Source organism: Dama dama, chromosome 24 (genome assembly GCF_033118175.1).
Source record: "Dama dama isolate Ldn47 chromosome 24, ASM3311817v1, whole genome shotgun sequence".
NCBI lineage: Eukaryota > Metazoa > Chordata > Mammalia > Artiodactyla > Cervidae > Dama > Dama dama.
This window is the reverse complement of record NC_083704.1, coordinates 19,913,181-19,937,244: the sequence shown is the minus strand read 5'-3', so window position 1 is coordinate 19,937,244 and position 24,064 is coordinate 19,913,181. Positions and strand designations below refer to the sequence as shown.

At 41.4% G+C, this 24,064-nt stretch overlaps 1 protein-coding gene across 3 annotated transcripts in view; it reads left to right on the top strand.

Annotated features, from left to right (window-relative positions):
- Positions 1 to 24,064, top strand: part of ULK4 (unc-51 like kinase 4) — a 524,814-nt gene that overhangs the window by 8,797 nt on the left and 491,953 nt on the right. For 2 of the 3 annotated variants that reach the window (XM_061127854.1, XM_061127852.1), the window contains 2 exons: positions 15,740 to 16,513; positions 21,380 to 21,536. In XM_061127854.1, coding sequence (XP_060983837.1) covers positions 21,399 to 21,536 — 138 coding nt within the window. In that variant the 5' untranslated portion in view covers positions 15,740 to 16,513; positions 21,380 to 21,398. Of the gene's footprint in view, positions 1 to 2,876; positions 3,121 to 15,739; positions 16,514 to 21,379; positions 21,537 to 24,064 lie in introns of all 3 variants that reach the window. The other variant, XM_061127853.1, reaches the window with a different exon arrangement.

Genomic DNA, 24,064 nt, shown 5'->3' with positions numbered 1-24,064 from the left:
TAATGAACGTCCCATATTACTTTCTGATTATGGTATAAAAGACTTCTTATCTCCAAGTTCTAGGACTTGGATGACTCTAAAGTGAACGCCAGCTAAACCTCAGGCTTTCATGGACTTTGAGCTCATCTAATCCTCTTTCTAAGCTAAAGATTCCTTATCGCAGTTTAGCCTGATAGAGAACTACCTTTACTATTTTAATGCTCTAGTTGCTCTATCTATTTTCAAATTTATATGCCTTTCTGAGTTTCTGCTGCATATTTTAAGTGTGGTTAATATTATCCTGGAGAAGAAAATGGCAACCCACTCCAGTATTCTTGCCGGGAAATCCCATGGACAGAGGAGCCTGGAGGGCTACAGTCCATGGGGGTGATAAGAGTCAGATATGACTGAGTGGCTGTCACAATATTATCCTAGTTGCCTGTTTCCTAGTGTTGTCTGTATATGTGTTTTTTTTTTTTTTTTTTTTACTTTTCCCTGAGCAAGGGATTCTTCATCCAGGGTCCATGGGAGTCCCAGGATAGGTGTTGGGGTTTATTAATGAGAGTGGACTAAAGTGATGTAAGGGCTTCCCTGGTGGCTTAGTGGTAATGCAGGAGACCTGAGTTCAATCCCTGGGTCAGAAAGATCCCCTGGAGGAGGAAATGGAAATCCCACTCCAGTATTCTTGCCTGGAGAATACCATGGACAGAGGAGCCTGATGGGCTACAGTCCATGGGGTCGCCAGAGTTGGACACGACTTAATGACTAAACCGCCACCAGCAAAGTGATGTAATCAGCAACTCTAAAATATAATGGCTGAATACAATGGCTTATTGTTTGTTCAAGTAACAGCCTAGAGTAATTCCAAATTGTTTCACCCACTTACAAAAGGACTTGGGCTAATTTTGACTCTGCCATCTTAGGTCACCCTGGGCCTGGCCATCTCAATTAGGGGCTGCAGTAAATAGCATGGAGGAAGTTTTATGAATCAGGCCTGGCAGGGACACACATATCACTTCCACTCAAATTTTACTGACCAGAGGTCCTAGTGACATGGTCAAACTTACCTGCAAGGGAGGCTGGGAAATATAGGCTAGCTGGACAACCAAGAAGAATGGGAAAACAGATTTTTGTGCTCAGCTAGCATTTTCTTTTTTTTTTTTTTTTTCAGCTAGCATTTCTGCCTAAAGGGGTCTGGGAAACAGACACATGCAAAGACTACGTCCTTTAGCTACATTTATTTTGTGTTGTTTTGAAAATTATCAGGAAATGTGCTTTATCAGTAAAAACTATAAGCTTACGGCTTTACTATACTTCATGCTTCACCAGCATGTATGACATTATATGATTGGCTCAGCTAGGTCACATGACTGTAAAGACTTAGGGTTACAGTTTGTTACTAATGAAAGATACCAGTACATATGGTCTGGTAAGGTGCAAGGCATTATCACGCCATCATACCAGGTTCTGACATGTGTTAATAAGAATTGAGAAAAACCTATTGTGAGGGATATGCCACCCACGTCTCTCATGGCCCTGTAGTTGTGTTCAGCCCATGCCAGCTGCCAGCCTTGCATCTCTCTCACTGACCGCCTCTCCTGCTCACCGAAGGCTGCTCTGCTTAGTGCAGTGGCCTGAAATTTCTGGGGAATCGATTGTACCAGAAGTTCCTCTGTCCCTTAGGGCAATGTATGTTTTATGCTGGCTGCCAGACTCCCTTCATGTGATTGTGAAAGTGAAAGTCGCTCAGTTGTGTCCAGCTTTTTGCAACTCCATGGATTATACAGTCCATGGAATTCTCTAGGCCAGAATACTGGAATGGGTAGCCTTTCCCTTCTCCAGGGGATCTTCCCAACCCAGGGATCAAACCCAGGTCTGCACTGCAGGCAGATTCTTTACCAGCTGAGCCACAAGGGAAGACCTTGTGATTAAGTTCCAGTTATTTTTGCTGGATTAAACATTCTTCATTGGCCATCTTTCTTCCTGTCTCTCTTCTCTGATCTCCTGCCTGTGTTTCCTTGTTGTTGCTATTTAGTCACTAAGTCGTGTCCATCTCTTTGCGACCCCATGGATTATAGCCCGCCAAGCTCCTCTGTCCATAGGATTGCCCCAGGCAAGAATACCAGAGTGGGTTGCCATTTCCCACTCCAGGGGATCTTCCTGCTCAGGGATCCAACCCGAGTCTTCTGCATTGCAGGTGAATTCTTTACCGCTGAGCCACCCGGGAAGCCCTGTTTCCTGGGATCACCAAATAAATTGCTTGCATAGTTATGGTCTTCTTTTGGAGGAATCCAAACTAAGACACCTATCCTACCATGAGTATTACACATATTAGTCAGTGTTTATGCTCAGTACAGACTCTACTGGAAGCCATCAAGGCAAAGAGCCTCAGAGAAAATTCTTTAGTCACGCTGAGATTATGGCACAATAGGAGAGCAGTAAGGAGAGATAGGGTAAGCTGTTTCTGAACTACAAGGACTCTGAGAACAAAAGTAACTATCTGGCACTGCTCAGCTCCAGCAAGTAGAATTCTTCTCCTGGTGTTACTAATTTTATCGCCTTTAGCAAAATAAAGCAGTTGACCAGTATGAATAGATTCCTTCTTCTTTGACTGGGCCCCAGGGATAAAAAACCAATAAGAAACAAACTCCATGTAGGGTAAAATAACTTGGCAAACAGGAAGCTGTTTTAGCTGACGGAATAAGGTGAGGAGACACAGCGTACCTTATTCCTCCCAAGCCCACCCCATGTGAACCAATTAAATGGAGGATGCACCAGCAGCCTCTTAAAGGAAGATGCTAGGCCTATCTCTTAGCTGAGTAGACAAAGAAGGACTTTCAGGAACGGGAACAAAGTGCTCATTCCTTTCATTTTACTTGAATCACCCCATGGGACAGGACACAAAAGCCAGCTCATCCCACGTGAGATGACCTTATTGCCAACAAAAGCACAAGGCATGGGGCAAAGTGCGAGAGCACCTATGTCTGACCATCTTGGACATTCTGAAGAAAGGGTGGATCTTCTTCCTGAAAAGAATTCCAATGTGAGTCAGCTGCCACTCAGAAGCCTTATTTGAAGCAGCCTTCAAGGCCATACATTCCAGTGCCAAGCAGGAAAAAAAGGACACACACTAAAAGAAATGTAAGTCATTGTTTTCCTTTTCCCCTCCATTTCAAAAGCTTGTTGAGCCGAACACACCTTATTGATTCTTTTCCTCCCCATCTCAATTAATTTGAAAGATTGGCACACTGTTTCTGTTTCTTTAATATTTACCCTTAAATTTGTAACAAATTTATATTTCTTTAAGAAAAAGACATTAATCTTACTTGAGGATGTACTCCAGGAAAACAAGAATAAACTCAAATAAAGAACCTAATCCTTCACATGCAAAACATAGTGATAAAATACAATACCTGCCTGGAGCAGCTGGGAGTACTAGGCAGTAAGAAGTGCTCAAAACACCAAAAGCAAACCCAACCCAAAATAATGGGGTTTGTCATAGGGCACAGAAAAGAGTTTCCAATTACCAAAGCTGAGAGAGCTTCCAATGGCCAAAGAGCTTCCAATGGTCAAAGCTGAAATAACTTCAACAACAAAATAAATCAGTGCTAGATTTTAACGCCAAGTACAAAATAAATAGCCATGACTCCACACTGATATAAATAACTGATTGAATGAATAAATACATGATGGACTTCCCTGATGGTCCAGTGGCTAAAACTCTACTCTCTCAATACAGGGAACCTGGGTTCAATCTCTGGTCAGGGAACTAGATCCCAAATGCCGCAACTATAAGATCACACAAGCAGCAACTAAGACCCAAACTAAGACCCAGCTAAGACCCAAACTAAGACCCAACTAAGACCCAGCAACTAAGTACAGCCAAAGAGATAATTAAAATATGGACTTCCTTGGTGGTTCAGTGGCTAGGAATCCACCTGCCAATGCAGGGGACATGGTTCAATCCCTGTTTGGGGAAGATTCCACATGCCACAGAGCATCTAAGCCTGTGCACTGCAACTACTGAAGTCCATGCAACTAGAGCTCATGCTCCGCAACAAGAGAAGACATTGCAGTAAGAAGCCTGCACACCGCAACTTAGACCCTGCTTGCAGCAACTAGAGAAAGCCCACGCAGAGCAAGGAAGACCCAGTGCTGTCAAAAATAAATAAATAAATATTAAAAAGTCACAGTTTAAATAAATGAATACATGGGGAAGCAGAGACAAATCTCTCATATAGAGGAATTTCAGTTAAAGTGTGTAGATCTCTACTCTCAAGTGGGTAGAGAATAACTCCATACTCCATAAGTGTGGACTGCACATAGTAACTTTCTTCCAAACAGTATAGTGCAGAAAGGGAGAAGAAATCCCTTGACAGCGGATAAACGTGATAAACACCAGTTCAGCAAGGCAATCAAGATTTTCAGTAGTGCTAAGTCAGGTTAATAGCATGTACTTTTGATATGATATGATGAGGATAGCAGTTTGCCACTGTGGGCAACCTCTCCCCAGCCCACAACCCCAGTCTAATCATGAGAAATATATCAGAAAAATCTCAGTTGAGGGACATTCTAAAAATATCTGACCAGTACTCTTCAAAACTGTCATGTTCATCAAAAACAAGGAAAATCTGAGAAACTATCACAACTGAGAGGAGCCTTAAGGGGACACAACTAAGTGTCATGTGGTATTCTGAATGAGATTCTGGAACGAAAAAAGAGCATTCAGTACAAACTTAGGATATCTGAATGAAACACGGACTTTAGTTAATAAGGTATCAATATTTTTTCATCATCAATATTTGCAACAAATGTACCACATTAATGTAAGATATTAATAATAGAGGAAATTGAGTATTGGGCATATGGGAACTCTTCTACTATCTTTGCAATTTCTCAATAAATCTAAAACTATTCTTAAAACGTTTATTTCAAAAATAGCAGTGAACATTGAAATTGGTATAATTTAAGGTCTCAATAACTTTCAATAATATGATAAGAATATTTAATGCATTGGTTATTAAAGAAAGTGAAACTGTTAGTCAAGCTCCTCTGTCCATGAAATTCTCCAGGCAAGAATACTGGGGTGGGTTGACATTCCCTTCTCCAAGGGATCTTCGCGACCCAGGGATTGAACCCAGGTCTCCTGCATTTCAGGTAGCTTCTTTACCATCTGAGCCACCAGGAAAGCCCTACTAAAGTAAAGTATTATTTAAATGTTAACAAAATGAATGACTTGAAATTAAAATATAATTTCTACTAAATCTGGACAGTTAAGGGAAGGGAAGAAGACGGAGAAAGGAGATCATCAGTCTAATGGCTTCATCCTGTGTAGTGTATTATGTTGATGAAGAAATATGTTTTTTTTTTTAAGATATTAGGGGTTATTGCTAGAAAAACTGAAGAAGCTGTTGAACATCCAAATCAACGGAGGGGAACACTGATAAAGTATAATAAAGTCAAAACAAAATATGGTAAGAGTAAGGGTCAGAGGAAACACTGAGAGGTAAATTTTCCTTTAGAAAGAGAAGACTCTCGGGGTGAAAAAACAAAGTCTAGCTTTCTGGTGTTTGCAAAAGACAATGATTTCTTTTCAAAAGTTGGAAGCAATGGGAAGGGCAAGAATACAACAAAACAATGCACAATAAGTTAAAAGAAAAAATAAAAAGAAAGCATAATATGGCAGCAGTGTCCTCAACTTCTCCACACCTGACTTTCCTCAGTTAGCTCACACACAGCCTGAGTCCATAAGACGCAGAACTGCAGGGAGTTCTGCCCTTTTCCCCAATAAACCTGAGGATCCTAAGAAATATTTACATGTTACAAAAATTCCTCCTATTATTCTTGTCACTTCTTGTGCTCACCTCCAAATGACTGTTGCAGACCCCTCACCTCTGCAGAGCTCATCAGCCAATACCACTCAGAAGCCCCCAGCTGTCCGCCTGAGCACAGCTAATATAAGGCTGTCATGTTTAATTAGATTTGACTAAAACCTGTGGATAGTAAATACACGTTAGCCCAGTTAATCAGATGGAAAGACTCGATGTTATGATATGTCATTTATCCCCAATCGAATCTGTGAATTTTATGTAATTCCAATCAAATACCAAAGACATATATATGACAATATATCCTAAAGTTCATACGTGAGAAAAATATATAAGAAAATATAAGACAATTAAACAAACAATCAAGGGGCATTAATTTTGACCACAAAGCGACATATAACATAAAGTGACAGTAATTAAGGGGTTATTTCTGTCATAGGAATTGCACAGAACTGAGAGTTGAAAAGCAGAATTATGTATCTGTGAGACTTTAATTTCATGGCTAACAACACACTATTTTCCCCTTGTTATAATAATTTAGATTCTTCCCTTGGGCTTCCCTTGTGGCTCAGCTGGTAAAGAATCCACCTGCAATGCCAGAGACCTAGGTTTGATCCCTGGGTTGGGAAGTTCCCCTGGAGAAGGGAAAGGCTACCCACTCCAGTATTCTGGCCAGGAGAATTCCATAGACTATACAGTCCATGGGGTTGCAAAGAGTTGGACACAACTGAGCGACTTTCACATTTCAGATTCTTTGTCGTTGTTCAGTCACTAAGCTGTGTCCGACTTGGCAACCCCATGGACAGGAGCATGTCAGGTTTCCTTGTCCTTCACTGTCTCCCGCAGTTTGCTCAAACTCATGTCCATTGATTCAGTGATGCTATCCAACCATCTTATCCTCTCTTGGCCCTTTCTCTTCCTGCCTTCAATCTTTCCCAGCATCAGGGTCCTTTTCAGTGAGTTGGCTCTTCTTATCATGTGGCCAAAGTACTGGATCCTCAACTTCAGCATCAGTCTTTCAAATGAATATTCAGGGTTGATTTCCTTTGGGATTGACTGGTTTGATCACCTTGCTGTCCAAGAGACTCTCAAGAGTCTTCTCCAGCCCCGCAGTTTGAAATCTTCAGTTCTTCAGCACTCTGCCTTCTTTATGTTCCATCTTTCACATACATGTATGATTACTGAAAAAACCATAGGTTGACTACTGGAAAAACCATAGGTTTGACTATACAGACCTTTGTGAGCAAAGTGATGCCTCTGCTTTTAAATACGGTGTCTAAGTTTGTCATAGCTTTCCTTTCAAGGAGCAAGTGTGTTTAATTTCATGGCTACAGTCACCATCTGAAGTGATTTTGGAGGCCAAGAAAATAAAATCTGCCACTGTTTCCACTTTTTCCCCATCTATTTGCCATGAAGTGATGGGACCAGATGCCATGATCTTAGTTTTTTGAATGTTGAGTTTCAAGCCAGCTTTTCATTCTCCTCTTCTCATCCTGGATAATCAAATAGAAATTGGTTTAGTGGAAGAAAACTGTAATAAGTTTTATTAACTCTATGGTGCCCATTGTGACACGGGTTTTAGGCAAAATCCTGGGACAAATCAGAGAAAGCATTTTTCAAAAAACCACTTTTCTCTAAGTGTTCCAGTCTGTCTTCTCTAGTTTCTTTTTAGTTCTTCTCCATTTTAAAAGAGATGGTCCTGATAATATATCCGTATGGGCCTTCCCTCATCCTTAGAAATTTCAAAATTAACAGCTACCACCAACACACTCAGCAGTTTTTTTTTTTAAGTTATGAAAAATTTAAAATGTAAAAATAGAATTGTATAGTGAGCTCTATGTATTCACTGCCAGCTTCAACAGTTATCAATGCAGAACCAATCCATCTCTAGCCTCACCCAGTCCCCTCATCTCTTGAATTACTTTGAAGCAAATCCCAATGCCAGACATCATATGATTTCCCATAAACATCAGGGTTACAACTGGGGCTAAGATTAGAGTCAGGGCTAAGGTTAGGTCTAGGGTTGCAACAGAGTGAGCTTTAGGGTTATGGCTTGGGCTTGGTTCAGGGCATTTGTTAACCTTAGGGCAAAGAGAGCCCTAGGGCAGAGGTAGGCTGCATCCACATCCAGGGTTATAATTAGGGTTAGGGTTAAGGCCAGTGGAATTCTAATATGATGAATGTAGCACCTGTTCTTGATTTCACATTCAGGTTTTCTTTACCTGGCTATGGCTCATCCCCCATTCACTTCCTTCTCCTGAAATTTACTCTTAACTGTTATAACCCTAGTGCTGGAAATCAGGCTGCCCATCCCTTGTAGCCTGCAGTAATAGTTTGACTGCTGTAGGCATTCTCAAGTGACACCTTGCCTCAAAGTGGGACCAAAATCTGTGTGCAAGTTATGGTTCCAGCTCCAAGCAGGCACAGGCCAAACGTAGTCTCCACTGCCTTGCTCTTCCCATGCCCTGTCCTGTTGCCTTCACTGCCCTCCCCTACAAGCACCTTCCCAATAAATCACGTACACAGAAATTCCCTTCTCAGCTTCCATTTCTAGGCAACTCAAACTAAGACAGCAATCAACAACCCAAACATAGGAAGAAAGGGGATGAATGTTCTGAGCTGTCAAAAATTGACAATCACCTGCTTATCTTAATAAGAAAAGGAAACAAGATGCATAACTTCCATTGACTACATTTTCCTACTCTAGAAACAATCTTTTTTTCTCTCTTCTTCCAGTAAGCTCAAGAAGTCAGAATCCTATTTTTTTTGTTCACTGCTTTAGCCTCAGGAGCTAATGTAGTGCCTGACATATGGGGGCTCTCAATATACGTCTGTTGATGTATGGACAGATGATGTGCATGATTCCTGTGATCTTGCTCATAGATTACCTCCCACTCCAGGCAGTCATGATGCCAGACTTTTTTCTCATCATTTGAGGTTCTACAGTGCAGAGAGTTGGACACGACTTAGTGACTGGAGAACAGCAGCAACAAGCCACAGCCAGACCACGAGAGAGTCAGTACCTTGATTCTGAATGACTCTCAGCAACACACACCACACTGTCTTGTCTTAACCATTTCCCCTATCTTTTCATTGTCATCCCTGTCCCTTCATTCTTGGCTGATAATTTTTCTTTCTTCTGTATTAGAAAAATTTAATACCCAAATGATTAAGAACCATCTTTAACTTGTTCAAAACATGGAGAACTCAATGGAGCAACGTTAATAAGCTAGCAACAAACCACTATGTGCATATTAAAAAACTGGTCTGTGTTGAAGGAGGCACCTCAAATTTGTGAGGAAATGGAGAATTTTAGTGCTACGATAATTGGTTAATTATTCTGAAGAGTAAGAAAATTATAACCTGGTTTACCAATATTCATCAAAACAGATTACTGATGGACTAAGTAATCTGACACTGAAAACTGAGACAACTAGAAAGATAGGTGAATAGTTAATCTCCCTGTGGGAAATGCTTAAGATTGAAAATAATTCCTTTTTTTAATCACAAAGGAAGTGTTAAGCCTTTGACACCACCCTATCATATATGAAACTTATCCTCAAGCAAAAAATCAGAGATACTCGCCAAAATGGTTGTATAAGATTGTTCGTTTCATTGTTAACTGTATCAGGAAAGAGGAAAAGAAGGACTTCCCTGGTGGTCCGGTGGCTAAGACTCAGTTCTCCCAATGCAGGGGGCATGGGTTTGGTACCGGGTCAGGGAACTAAGATCCCGTATGGTGCAGTGGGAAAAAAAAAATAAGAGGAAAAGAAACTGACTTTTACTCTGGACAAGGACAGCTTGCCTCTCCTCTCCCCTGTCACAGACTCTTAGGGAGGCTGACCTCATAATCTGAGAAAATCTGAATTTTTTTTCAGATTTTCTGAATTCGGAAAATTTAGAAAATGAGAGAAATATCTGAATTCAAATAATCTGCAGATTCTTTGCACTGCTAAAGGTAAAAGTCAGGAGTGGGTGATACTTGTCTAGGCAAGCTCCTCGATGAATTTGCTGATGATGAAAGGTTAGATGAGATCAGTTCTGTCTAGAGGGAGGTGAGTACTGGCTAGAGTTCAGATGCTCCATCAGATCACATGCTAAGGCTAACAGTTTTTCCCAGAGGACAAGGAAGAACGGAGGGTAAAGTCCTGAATGAACAGAAGAGGTAATAAGAGAAAACAGGCAGAGTCCAGGGAGGAGGGTGGTGCATGGTATGTGGTCACCGGTGGGAGGACTTGCAGGCTATCACTGGGCCACATTCCATTTTGTCCACTTAAATTATAGACATATAAATAAAGTATACATGTATATAAAATATAAACGTATTCGTTTAAATTACATGATGTACAGATAGAATACGTAGAACAGTTATGTGCTTCCACATCTGAACTGTACAAAATGCGTCTCTCATACCCCGTCCTACGCCCACCTACCCACTTCCCCTCCACCCAGTCAGTAGTTACTGGTTTCCTGTCCATCATTCAGGAGATGCTGGATCTGTTTTTTTTTACATATGAGCAAATAGTGACATATATTCTTGCCCCTCTTTTTTTCTCTCCACAAATGGTAGTCTACTATGCTCAGTGTTATGCATCTTTTTTCCCTTTACTCATTAATCTTGGAGACGTTGTCATATCCATACACAAAGAGCAAATTCATTTCTAATTTAATCAGTCTTCTGCTGATAGAAATTTGAGTTGATATCAATTTTCAAAAAATTACAAAGAAGGCTGTAATGAACACTTTTGAGCAAATGTCATCTTGCAAATGTAAAGAATATATCTACTAGATAAATTTTTAGAATTAGAATTTCTGGGTCAATGGGGATGTACATTTATTATTTTGATAATTATTGACAAATTGCTCACCCATCATCAATGTGAAAGTACCTGCTTTCTAACACTCTTACCAGCATTACATCTAATACTCACTTAAATGTTTTTTATTAAAATTAGTTGATTTACAATGTTAGCTAGTGTTAGTTTCAGGTGTATAGCAAAGTGATTCAGTGATTTACACATATATTGTTTTTTACGTTCTTTTCCATTACAGTTTGTTTCGAGGTATTGAGTGGAAGTTACCTGTGCTATTACAGTAGGTCCTTGTTGGTTTTCTATTTTATTTATAATAGTGTATATATTTTAATATCAAACTCCTAATTTATCCCTCCCCCACTCTCCCCTTTGGTTATCAGAAGTTTGTTTTCTCTATCTGTGTCTATTTCTAACACTCAGTTTTCAGTTGTGTTGTAACCTTTCTCTGCTATTGCCACACCTTCAGTAAAATTTGTTTCATACAGTAATATGAGCTTTGAGGAAGGAAGAAGAAGAAAGCAGTGTCAGGTGTAGGGGAGTCAGGGCCAGAGGTAAAGAGGATCTGAAAAGGGACCAACCATTAAAAAATTTGTCACACAAAGTAGCCAAAAAATATACATATTTTCACTGGAAATCTAGTTCATCCTGGAGTTGCCACAGTATGTGTGATGCATGTTAGAATGAATAATTTTGTTATTAAAGGAGAAAGGCCAGACATCTTACGGGCTATGGGTTATTAATAATATTATACGGTTGAAAATCCCCCATCCAAGAGGGAGGTGGTGTCTGGTTATTCAGAATAAGTTGGCACTGGAAGAATGATCATGCTTTCTCCCAGGCCTTCCAGAGTGACGAGGTGCAGCAATCCTGGACTCCAGCTTCCAGCAGGGTCTGTTCTCTGCGCTGGCCGCCTGAGAGCAGAGCGTGTCATACCTCAGGGAGGGCTAGAGACCCCGGGACACCATGGCCAACCTCTTTGTCCAGTTCTCCGGGGAAATGACGACCCTTCAGAATGTCATGGAAACCATCTCCTGCCCTCTCAAGTTTACACCCCTGTTGCGTTGATTCCTACCCACTCTCTCTTCTGTTTCATTCATTTCTGTGTTCATCTTTGCTAAGGCCTTTCATTTCCATCAGCACATTTTGTTGTTATTTTTCTAAGCTTGAACTAAATCTAATGACAAAGAATTGGCAAATCCACAACCGTAATGAGTAACTTCCAAAAACGGTTCTCAGGAACTGGCAGAGCAAGCAGGATAAAGCACCAGAAAAAGGGGATTTAAAAGATTTGAACATGTCAGTTACTAAGCTTGAAAATGTGCATATGAAATTTTGAACCCAACAAGTAAAAATATATCTTCTTTCCAAATGCCCGTGGAACATTTAACGACATTAACCACTTATTAGAGCACAAAGGAAATTTCAAAAAATCCCTCAAATCAAGTAGTATACAGGCCAACAACAACAGCAAAAATCCATCCAGTTGCTAATTAAAAATGAACAGAATCTAATTCTTAAATATCTCTTAAAGAGAAAATAAAGTGGAAACTATGGATGCTATACAGCTTTATTTATAAAACTTTATAGCATTTATAAAGATACTAATTATAATTTTGAAATTTCAGTCTGTTTTCTGCATTGTCTTTGTTTCCTCTGTTACTTTTATTCATTTGCTTATTTTAATCTTTGTCTTTAATGATAGAGCCTTTTCTTGTTTATTTTGATATTTCTTTGTGTTCACATACAAGTGAAGTGAAAGTCGCTAGGTCGTGTCGTGTCTGGCATTTTGCGACCCCATGGACTATACAGTTCATGGAATTCTCTAGACCAGAATACTGGAGTGGGTAGCCTTTCCCTTCTCCAGGGGATCTTCCCAACTCAGGGATCGAACCCAGGTCTCCCTCATTGCAGGCGGATTCTTTACCAGCTGAGCCACAAGGGAAGCCCTCACATACAAGAGTAAGACACTAAAAGGCTCATTCAGTGTTTGTTGCATATTTTGAAGGTTCATTGATTAAGAAACTTTATTTTGGGTCAAGGCACTTGAGATAGGCTCTTTCACTGGGAGACCTTCCCTAAGCTAGATGTCAATATTTTCTCTTGGGCAAATCTCTTTCCTGAACAAGGAAACTTCCAATCTTTGCACCAAATATGAAAACACTAGCCATGCCATCTTTCTGGGCAGGAAGGGCCACAAGGTTCAGAAGGCATTCCCCATCCTCCGGTGTTCTAGGTCCTTTGCTCATGTCACTAACAAAGTGATTCGAAAGTTTCATCTTGAAAGCAAAAGCCAGGGCAGACAGATGCTGCCCAGAGTGTCAAGCCAGCTGGTAGGGGAGGTGGAATTCTGTTCATCCATTACCAAGATGAGGATTACATGCCCGGAGACTCAAATGTTAGTGGCTAAGTTGGGGTTACTTCTGCTATAGATCCTCTGCTTTTCCAAGTGTTTTCTGTGTTCCAGATAGAAAGGCCTGAGATTGTCCATCTGATGATGATTTCCCTCCTTGTTCTTTTTAAATTAATTTTTATTGGAGTATAATTGCTTTACAATGTTTTGTTACTTTCTGCTATACAGCAAAAATGGAATCAATCACACATATACATACATCTTCTCTTTTTTGGGTTTCCTTCCCATTTAAACCACCACAGAGCCTTGTGGAGAGTTCCCTGTGCTATACAGTAGGTTATCATTAGTCATCTATTTTATATATAGCAGTGTTTCTATGTTAGTCCCAATCTCCCACCTCATATCACCCTCCCCTTTCCCTCTTGGTATCCTTAAGTTTGCTCTTTACACCCCTGTCTTGAATTCTGTTTTGCAAATAAGTCCATCTGTACTACTTTTTCAGATTCCCTGATAGCTCAGTTGGTAATGAATCTGCCTGCAATGTAGGAGACTCCAGTTTGATTGCTGGGTTGGGAAGATCTGCTGGAGAAGGGATAGGCTACCCACTCCAGAATTTTGGGGCTTCCCTTGTGGCTCAAATGGTAAAGACTCTGCCTGCAATGCGAGAGACCTGACTTTGATCCCTGGGTTGGGAAGATCCCCTGGAGAAGGGAAAGGCTACCCACTCCAGTATTCTGGCCTATAGAATTCCATTGACTGTACAGTCCATGGGGTCGCGAAGAGTCAGACACGACTGAGCGACTTTCACTTTTCACTATTTTTTCTAGATTCCACATATAAGAGATGTTATATGATATTTTTCTCCTCCTGACTTCACTGTATGTGACAGTCTCTAGATCTATCCACATCTCTGCAAATGGCACTATTTTCTTTCCTTTTATGACTAATAGTCCATTATATATATGTACCACATCTTTATCCATTCCTCTGTTGATGGACATTTAGGTTGTTCCCCATATCCTGGCTATTGTAAATAGTGCTGCAATAAACACTGGGTTGCATGTATCTTTTTAAATGATTATGGTTTTCTCTGGATATGTTATGCCCAGGAGTGGGATTGCTAGGTCATATGGCAGTTCCATTTTTAGTTTTTTGAGGAATCTCCATAGTGGCTGTACCAATTTACATTCCCACCAACATTGTAGGAGGGTTTCCTTTTCTGCATATTCTATCCAGCATTTATTGTTTGTAGATATTTTGATGATGGCCATTCTGACTGGTATGAGGTGATAACTCATTGAAGTTTTGATTTACATTTCTCTATAAGTAGTGATGTTGAGTAGCTTTTCATGTGCTTTTTGGCCATCCTTATGTCTTCTTTGGAGAAATGTCTATTTAGATCTTTAGCTTATATTGTGATTTGTTTGATATTAAGCTGCATGAGCTGTTTATATATTTTGGAGATTAATCCCTTGTTGGTTGCTTCATTCGCAAATATTTTCTCCCATTCTGAGGGTTATCTTTTCATTTTGTTTATGGTTTACTTTGCTATGCAAAAGTTTTTAAGTTTACCTGGGTCCCATTTATTTCTGTTTTTATTTTCATTACTCCAGGTCATGGGTCAAAAAAGATCTTTCTGCGATTTATGTCAAACAATGTTCTGCCTATGTATTCCTCTCAGGGTTTTATAGTGTCCAGCCTTACATTTAGGTCTTCGATCCATTTTATTTTTTTGTGTATGGAATTAGGGTGGAGAAGGAAATGGCAACCTACTCCAGTATCCTTGCCTGGAGAAACTCCATGGACAGGGGGACCTGGGGGCTACAGTCCATGGGGTCGCAAAAGAGTTGGACATGATTGAGTGACTCAGCAACAACAAATGGTATTGGGGAGTGCTCTAATTTCATTCTTCCCTCCTTGTTGTTAAGTGCCATTAGGGTTTAAGTCTTGATTCAGTCATTTCAGTGAGAATTTTGGAGGCTGCGTGGTAAATTGATGTGTTCAGTTCCTCCAATCATGAATCCAAATTATTTTGTGAGGACAGTTATAGCGTTTCCCAAATGATCTGGTTTGGTTCGTAAGTAGAAGTGGAACATCTTTCTTAGGTTCCCTAGTTGTTCCAAAAATATAGGAACTTCTTCAACACAGGTGATGTGTATTTAACCAGTTTTAAGGAAGAACTACATTCCAGATACTTATTTCTGACATTAAGGATGAGGCTGTCAAAACTCAGAATTAGATGATATTTCATTGTATGTCTTGATTAATTAGGAAGTGATATATGAGGAAATGTTTTTTCCACATCAAATCTGCTAAATACAAAAAACTGACAATCATGCTTCCCATAAGACTCTTGGGAAGGCAAGAAGGGTTAGATGTCAAAGAACAGGAGACGTGATTAACTTGAGATGAGAGACAGACACAGTTCCTACCCGTAAAGGTTTGCAAAGCGTGGTCCGTTATCCGCAACATTCGCATCATGTTTATAGATATGAGAACTTTGGGGGCTCACCAGACTTACAGAATCAGAAGTTCTGTGGGTGGGCGGGCCTCGTTTTAACCAGAGCTTCAGATAATTCTGATGCCAAAGGTGATTATCCATGAGCTAACTCCGTGTGGAAGAGAGGAGCTTGTGCTAACGTTTTTGGTGGTTGGAATTTGAGAGTTTGGAGCTTTGAAAGTCATAAGCAACCAACTCGAGATCAGGTTTCTGGTCTTTTCTCGTGTACAAGAAGGGAGATAATCAGTAACATTCTCTTTTCTAACAGGTAAGGAACCTGAGGAGCGATTGTCACAGACTAAATTGCCCCTTCCACCTAAAAGGATGGAAGAAAACTGAAGACAGTGGACGAAGGAAGAAACGATGAGGGCACAAGACTGTACTGCCACCAACTATGCAACTACTACTCATGAAGGGCTCCAACGACCAGTCCAAAAGCCCGATTCCCCCACCCAGTGCTCAGAGGGCTCAATTCTGTAATACAGCCGCCGCACTTCCAGACCCCAGCCAATAGCAACCCAAACTTCGCAGCCAATTAGAGCCCTGCGCTTTTTCTGGCGTTCTGCGTGCTGCCCTGGAGACGGGTTGGACCGATCCAAACGCGGAGGGGTGCGGAACTCGCAAGGCCAGTTACCGACGCTCTGAGCCTTGCCTTCCCAAGCACGTTCTACCCCGGTTTGGGGTCGATCGGTGAACTCGTCCTAACGCTGGGCGCGGGGCCATTGAAGTTGACTTGGGGCTCCTGAAGTTGACCCTAGCGGCTCCACTTCTCGGCCGTAACTGCTCAGCCAATCAGCGCTGGTCGCTCAAACCGGCGTTCTGCGTGCTGCCTTGGAGACCGGCTGGCCGAATCCAAACCCGGAGGGGTGCTTCACCTACACGGCCTCACGGTGCTCTTTTCGCGTCCCGCCTTGCTCCATTGCTTCGCCCCTTGCCTTTGGCCAGTGGACTCGTCTTCATGCGCGGGGGCCGAGACGCGAGCACTCGAGCTAGCTAGGTATCCATCCCATGGACGTGCGGCTTCTCACCACCGAGCGAGCAGGTGAGCGGCAGTGGCGGTTTTAGGGGCCACGAATTTATGTCCTCGTCTCTCTCAGCGTTCGCCGGTCTGCAGGGGGGCCGCCCACCACTCTCTCTCCCTCCGTGGACCCTGTGGCCCCAGCGCCCCTTCTCTCTTCGGGCTCCGCGTTTTTGTGCTTGTGTTGAACTCTACAAAACTTTTGACTTAGGGCACACGGGACACCTCTTCTAGGACCTGGGTTCTGGAGATGCGCTTTACAGACACCTCAAATTCGGAGCTTTCTCTCTTAAAACTCTGGTTTAGCTTCCTGGGTTCTAAGCTGGCCTCGCTGACTGATGTCGTTGGACTTGGGGAGGCAGTGAAAGCCTCCAGTTTGGGGGCGGGGGTAACGGGAAGAGAGGGTGTTAACGTAGCGACTTAGAGCCTACGCTTTCGAGGTCAGACGAAGCTCAAAGCCTGCAATTGATTTGGTCCGAAAAGTGCTGCGAGGAGGAGCACCAGTTTAGTGCCCGGTGTAGTGCCCGACGCCTCTTGTGCTCTCGGGAAAGGTTGACTTGGATTTCTAAGGTAGCGTGCAACCGGAGGGCTAGTTAAAACGCAAATTGCTGGACCCCGCTTCCAGAGTTTTCTGATTCAGTAAGGTCTGGGCCCCAGGGTGGGGAATTTGCACTTCTCAGTTCCCAGGTGTTGCTAATGCTGCTAGAGAGCGAGTTTAAAGATTTGAAGGTGTGGATGATTAGGAGAAGGTTCTTGTCTTCACCTGCGTGCCCCTGCTGCCTGGTGTGTTTCAGAGTTTGAGTATAGGCCCAGCCCGCTGAAATCATAAATGCTTCAACTGCTGATAGGTGTGAGTTGCTCTGTTGATACCCGGGTGAACTTGCAGATTAAGAGAGACTTAAAAGATGCACAGTGCTTTTTAGAAAATGTGCAAGACTAAACTGTGGTGTCTGGGAATGCGCACTTGAATGAGAAAACTATAAAGAAAGGCATGGAAGTCAGGAAGTGATTACTTTTGGGGGGAGTATGAGGAGTTGTGATTGTCCAAGGCTCAGGGAAGGACTTCTTGGCAAAGTGCTGTCGCTGGTCTGGGTGGTGATTACAAGGATGCCCTTCTTGTAATAATTCTTTAAGCTATATGTTTATTTTGTGGGTTTTTTTGTATTTGTGTTTTGTTTTACAATTTAAGAAGTTACAACACTTAAAAAATGCATTAGGAAGTCTGAGGTGAGAGACTGAATAAAAAAGAATCTTGAAGTCAGTGGTTTTCAAATCTGAAAGATAATTTATAAAATACTCTGAGTTCTTATTTTGCTGTAAGGAAGTTGAGCCCATAGAGAGAGGAGATACTGCAGGTATAAAACCACCCTTGTCTAAGCCTACTCTGTAATTGATACGTTTTGTTAATTTCAGGCTATGTGCCCTGCTCAGATGCCTCTATTCAGTGAAAGATTGAGGAAATGAATTTGGCCTGACTCAAATTCAAAATTTTAAGATTTTATTTTTCTTGTGGCCTAAAAACTTGTTCTGAAGGAATCACTCATCTTATATAAAAACTTATTTTAACATCTTATGCTGATGTATCATAGCCAATTTGTGAACATTTAAAATCTCAGGTTATTTTTTTTGACACATAATTTCTCCTGTGCAGCCTGCATTTTGGTGGCTCAGGAGTCAGGACTGGTTCTCTTTACCGGAACCAAAAGACTGCCAGATATTTCTCCAGAAAAGATGGCCTTATTTGGCATCAGCAGGGAATTGCAATTCGTTTTGTGTAACCACGACAAGACACGGTGCAGTTCCCCAGCTTGGCAGGGAAGGAGAAAGATTTTATAAAGGGGAAGAGTAAGTTGGGAAGGCTGTAGTAGACAAAGACTCCATTGACGGAGTTCTTGCCAGGAAAGAAGAGGAGTCTTTCTTCTTCCACTTGGGCTCGGCTATCATCGCAGGGTATGAGAGTGCCCCATTTCTTGTCTCCCAACTCTGTTTAATCGAGGTTTCTGTTTAATATGTATATACATATTTTACATTTCTCTCGTTTGATCAAGATCTTTCTCTGAAAGCATCGCTGATCAAGAGTCAGTTTTTGTAGTTGCAGTGGCTTTTTGTCCCTCTATGTCAGAAAGTATCTTTTCCTGGGGAAAGTGCAGAGTGGAACCCTATTAAGATAACAGTTACCAAGGAGGGGAAGGAGAGAGATCTACCAGGCATTTTTAATCTAAAATCTATGTGTTATCAAGGTCACAGACATTGGTGATCATTTGACGTCTTATGCCATCATCTAAGGTTTGGCAACCGTATGGTTAGCCCATTCAAGATGGTTGTTCTCTTGGTTTCTGTACATGCCTTGCTCGACCACGCCCTACTTCACTCACAGGACTATCCAATCCTTTTAATTAGTCTCTTGTACCTGATGAGCCCACCTGACATCAGTTCCCCTGTAAATGGTAGACTCCTCCTCCCTCAAGTAGTGAAGATTGCTGCCATGTCCTGTTCTGCCTGCTATCTGCCACACAGTGGGTTGTCTCTCCAGCACCTTGCTTCAGGCCTTTAAGACCCCCTGTCCAATAAGTCACTAATGTCTCTGTCACTGACTCCAGGCTCTCTCTTTGAGGCTGAGCAGTTGCGAGGCTCACAGGCCTGCAGGGTGCAGCCCTCAGTGACAGACTTCCAGCAGGCCAGATCCGCATACCTTGGGAAAGCTGTCTCACTGGATGTTGTCTGCTTTAATTCCGAAAAATCTTTACTTTCAGGTCACCAGTTGCTGTGCAGGTCCAGTCAAGAGTTGTGCACTTTCTTTTCACGTGTCACGTGAATCCAAAAGTTGTGTTCCTTGGAGTTCGGTGGCACAAGGGTTGGTTAGTAATACTCAGTAGGGACCTTTCTAGTGATCCTGAAAATGGTTCTTCTAGAAATGTCTTTTCCAGTAAACGAACTCTCCAGGTTACAAGGTGTGATGCTGGAGGTCTTTGTTTCCTGAGGGTGCCCTATAAAATGACTGCCCTGCCAAAACATGCTTATTTTTCATAGAAGCAATTAGGCCTTTCAGTATTGGAGTAACTCTGCATTTATTAGTTGTGGATTGTAAGAAGCAGGAGCCCAGGGCATTGGGTGTCCTGTGACTATCTCAAGAGGTTGAGAGTTTCTGAATTACAGAAGGGTTGGATCTGAGATTTAGAAGGACCAACAGCGATGCTTTTGGTCGAGATATTTGGAGGGCCTCTGTGTTTTGCCAGTTGAGTTTTAAGAATGCTGGTCCTTTAGCCCCATGAGGGACAGTAGACTGTCTGCAAGCAAAGGTTTCTGTCCAGTGTGACAACACACAGATCATGACTAAATCGTACTTTATCTGTTAGATGACACAGTATGTAATCCATTTGCCACTAATTAATGTTTCCCCAGTGGTATTGATTCATGAAGGCCGTCATTTTGTTAGCAGACTGACAAAATGCATATATAGGAATAAGGAGTGGGAATTTTAGTCTCCCATATGGCAGTGCTGTTCCTTAGTCCAAACCAAAGCTTTTTCTTTTATCAAACCAACAGTTGTTGAATTTCTAATCTTGTTTTTCCTTTTCTGAGACCAACTGTTGGCCCTTTGTGCCAGTTTTTCTAAATTATCATTTTGGGAAATATCTCTCTGGACCACGACAGAGGTTTGGTCGCTGTTGGTCCCTTTAAGGGCAGCATTTCTTGCAGCAATATTAATAGCAGCCAGGTGATTTTGTTCTGCTTCTGGAGAGTCAAGCTTAGGATGCCCCAGAATCTTAATAATAGCTCACCTGGCAGGTAAAAGTATTGCATTTAATCATTTCTGAACATAGGAGCCACTTGAAATTTTATTTCTCCTGGAAGTAAGGAAGCCATGTTACTTCCTTAGCATTCCAAGATTTTGAGCTACTCTGAAAGCATATCTACTATCAGTATAAATATTGATACTTCTGTTCTTGGCTGAAGTATAAACCCCTGTTGTTTAGTTGCTAAGTTGTGTCTGACTCTTTGAAACTGCATGGCCTTGTAAAAGACTATGTCTGATTGTTATTCACTCATGAATATAAGGTGATTTTGTTGGCCAAGAAAATGAAGTTGTTTTAGTGGGTGGTTTTAAAAAAATGATTTGAAAGAGTTGGCAAACTTTCTCCAGTAAAGGGCCAGATAGTAAATATTTTAGAGGGTGTGCAGGTCATAGGGTCAGTCTTACTACTATTCAACATTGCCGTCGTAGCTGGAAAGCATCCTTAGACAACATATAAATGACTGGACATAGCTGTGTTCCACTTACTTACAAAGGAGTCAGCAGGCTGGATATGGCCCAGGAATCAGTAGTTTGCTGACCACTGACTTTGAATAATATTTGAATTGACTCTTAAAATCTCTGTGGGTTAGATAGAAATGCTATCATTCCATATTTATTTACATAGTGTTTTCACATGCATTGTCTCATTTCTCGTAATTTATGGTTAGATGGGGCTTATTACCCCATTCATTACACAGTTACTGACAAAAAGTGCTTTCCGGTGTAACAGAGTAAGAGCTGTATCAAGATACATTGACTGAAATCTCATTCATTCCCTGGTTTTGTTCCATGTGTTCAAAATAGATGTCATTTTCATTACTTTTGTTAAGGTCTTGTTGCTAGGGAGTTGAATATTGGTTTGTGAATTCTTTTATTTATTTATTTTTCCTTAGTTTTTTTTCATTTTATGAAAACAAAGACACTTGTATCAACATTTGTAGGCGGATTTTTGAATTTATAGAATTATTAGATTTATTTATTACATATTAAATAGCTTAGGCTGATCAATCATGCAACTAGTTTGGGTTTTGAAGTGTCATTTTTGTTTACTTTTTAGAAGTTAGAGATGCTATTAGACTGTCATTTTATTGAAGGTGAGAAGTCAACCCAGAGATGGAAAACTTCATCCTGTATGAGGAGATTGGCCGAGGAAGCAAGACTGTGGTCTACAAAGGGCGACGGAAGGGGACCATCAATTTTGTAGCTATTCTTTGTACTGATAAGTGCAGGAGGCCTGAAATAACCAATTGGGTAAGTCAAGTACCTCTGCCTTTGGGAAACCTCTCCCTTTGAGAAAGGACAGAAAAGACTATCAGAGCAAGTAGTATGTAAACAGAAGTCGCTGATCTCACTGAGGCCGACAGTACATTTTCAGTCTGGGATGGGTGACCTTCTCTCTTTGGTGCCAACAGTCCTGAATAATGGCTACTAAACATACTCAAGTATCAATAATTAGCAACTTAGATTTCTGGCGTTTGTTTTTTTTTTATGAGTCAGGGAAAATATAGTCTATATCAGATCACTTAAAAATAAATTTATTTGACTGTGACAGGACTTAGTTGTGGCAGGTGGGATCTAGTTCCCCGACCAGGGATCAAACCCTGGCCCTCTGCGTTGGGAGCTAGGAGTCTTAGCTACTGGACCATCAGGGAAGTCCCTAGATCATTTACTTCTAAATTTAGTACATGCTTATGAAGCTTTCCAAAGGAAGGACATTAGGTGAGACTAACTTGGGTTTAAAATAGTTGTACCACTTTACAGCCCAGACTCCTTGGACCAAACCTAGCTTTTTTTTTTTTTAAATTGTGGAAAAATACACATAACAAAGTTTATCATCTTAACCATTTTTAAGTGTGTAGTTTGATATTGTAAGTACATGCCTATTGCTGTGCTGCCATCACCATCTTATATGAGGTACTTTTCAGAAACAAAGTACAATACAGTGGTGATTGCCAGGGAGAGGGGAAGTGGGGAATTATTGTTTAATGCGTAGAAATTTTCATTTTTGCAAGATGAAAAGAATTCTGAATGACTGAATAATCACACTCTTAGTACTTAGCCACAAGAGTTGAAAACTTAGGTCCACACAAAAACCTGCACACAGATGTTTACAGCAGCTTTATTTATAATCGAGATGCCCTGCAGTAAGTGAGTGAATAAACAAACTGGAACATATATACACTGGAATACTGTTCATTAATAAAAGGAAATGGGCTATCAAGCCACAAGTAGACACAGAGGAACCTTAAATGGACATTCTTCGGTAAGAGAAGCCAGTCTGAAAAGGCTGCATAGTGTATGATTCCAACCATGTGACATTCTGGAAAAGGCAAAACTATGGAAACAGTAAAATGATCAGTAGTTGCCAGAGTTTGGGGGGTGGGGGAGAGTGGGAGGGATGAATAGGCGGAGCACAGAGGATTTTAGGGCTGTGAAACTCTTCTATATGATAGACGCTATAATAATACAAGTCATTACAGATTTCAACAAACCCATGAAATATTCGATTTTCCCCAGAGACCCTACCATTATTCATTTCCACAGCAGTGTGCAAGGGATCTTATTTCTCCACACTGTGGCCAACACTTGTTATTTTTGTCATTGTTGTTATTTATTGTTATTTTAAACAGCCATCCTCACCTGCGTGAGGAGGTGTTGGCTTTTGAGAGGTGTGTGGACAGTTGAGGGAAGACAGGTGTATGGGACAAGATGCTCTCTAGTTGGTCGATTCGGAACTGGGAACAGGAGGAATTTCTCTTCTGATTACGTTTTCACTGAGGTGAGAATCTTAAGTCTTCAGTTAGGGGGAAGGGGCAGGCAGTGTTCTAGAAAAGAGGAAAGAAAAGGTGTGAATAGGTCATCTGGAGGGCAGACTGGCTGGGGCCCTTTGAGAGTGGGGTTCGTCAGTGGAAGGCAGAGCAATCAGCATGGTTTGTGTCTGCTTCGGTGCCTTAGGTATATGCAGACTGTGGGGAGGGTTGCACTGAACCAGAACTGCAGTCCTAGAGCGAGTGAGCTGGAAAGGGAGTGAGTGGTGGTCATGGATTAGGGTGTGTGGAAGAGATTTTGGAGAGAATAATATTACCAGTTAAAAAAAATCTAGCAATGCTGTCCAATAGACATATAATGGGGGTTATAAATCCAACTGTAAAGTTCATAATATCTACATTGAAAAAGGATAATAAATAGGTGAAATTCATCTTATTAATATATATTAGTCTCATTTGAGATTAATAATACCATGTATTATTTTTTCAGTGTGCAACCAGTGAGATAGTTTTCTAATTTTGATGTTGATTGTTGGGTATCTGGTGTGTATTTTACACTTGAAGCTCATCCCAGCTGCCGCTCCAGAACACAGTAGCCCTCTGTGGCGAGTCCTGGCCACAGTATCTCCTGCACTGGCCAGTGGAGGCTGCACATGGGTGATGGAGGTCTGGGCGGAGGGTGAGATGGGCAGAGCGGTGTCTGGAAGAGTAGGTACTTGGCAAGTATTGAGTGATGGGAGTCAGGAGGAGTGTGCTGTGGCCTGAATTCTTTTGGGATTTCTGTATCTCCTTTATTTTTTCACTAGGACCTCCCCTTCCCAAGCCAGAATTAGCAAGGCTACCTTTAAACTTATTTACCCAGGGTTCTCCCCGCTTTCTAGTGGCCTTATATTGGGGGTTTATTACAAGATGCTCCTCAAATTCTCCCTTGGTCACTCTGGTTTTCTCCTCATCTGTCTTCTAAGTCATGTAGATTAGTTCTCCTTTCTTTTTGTTACAATATGAGCCCAC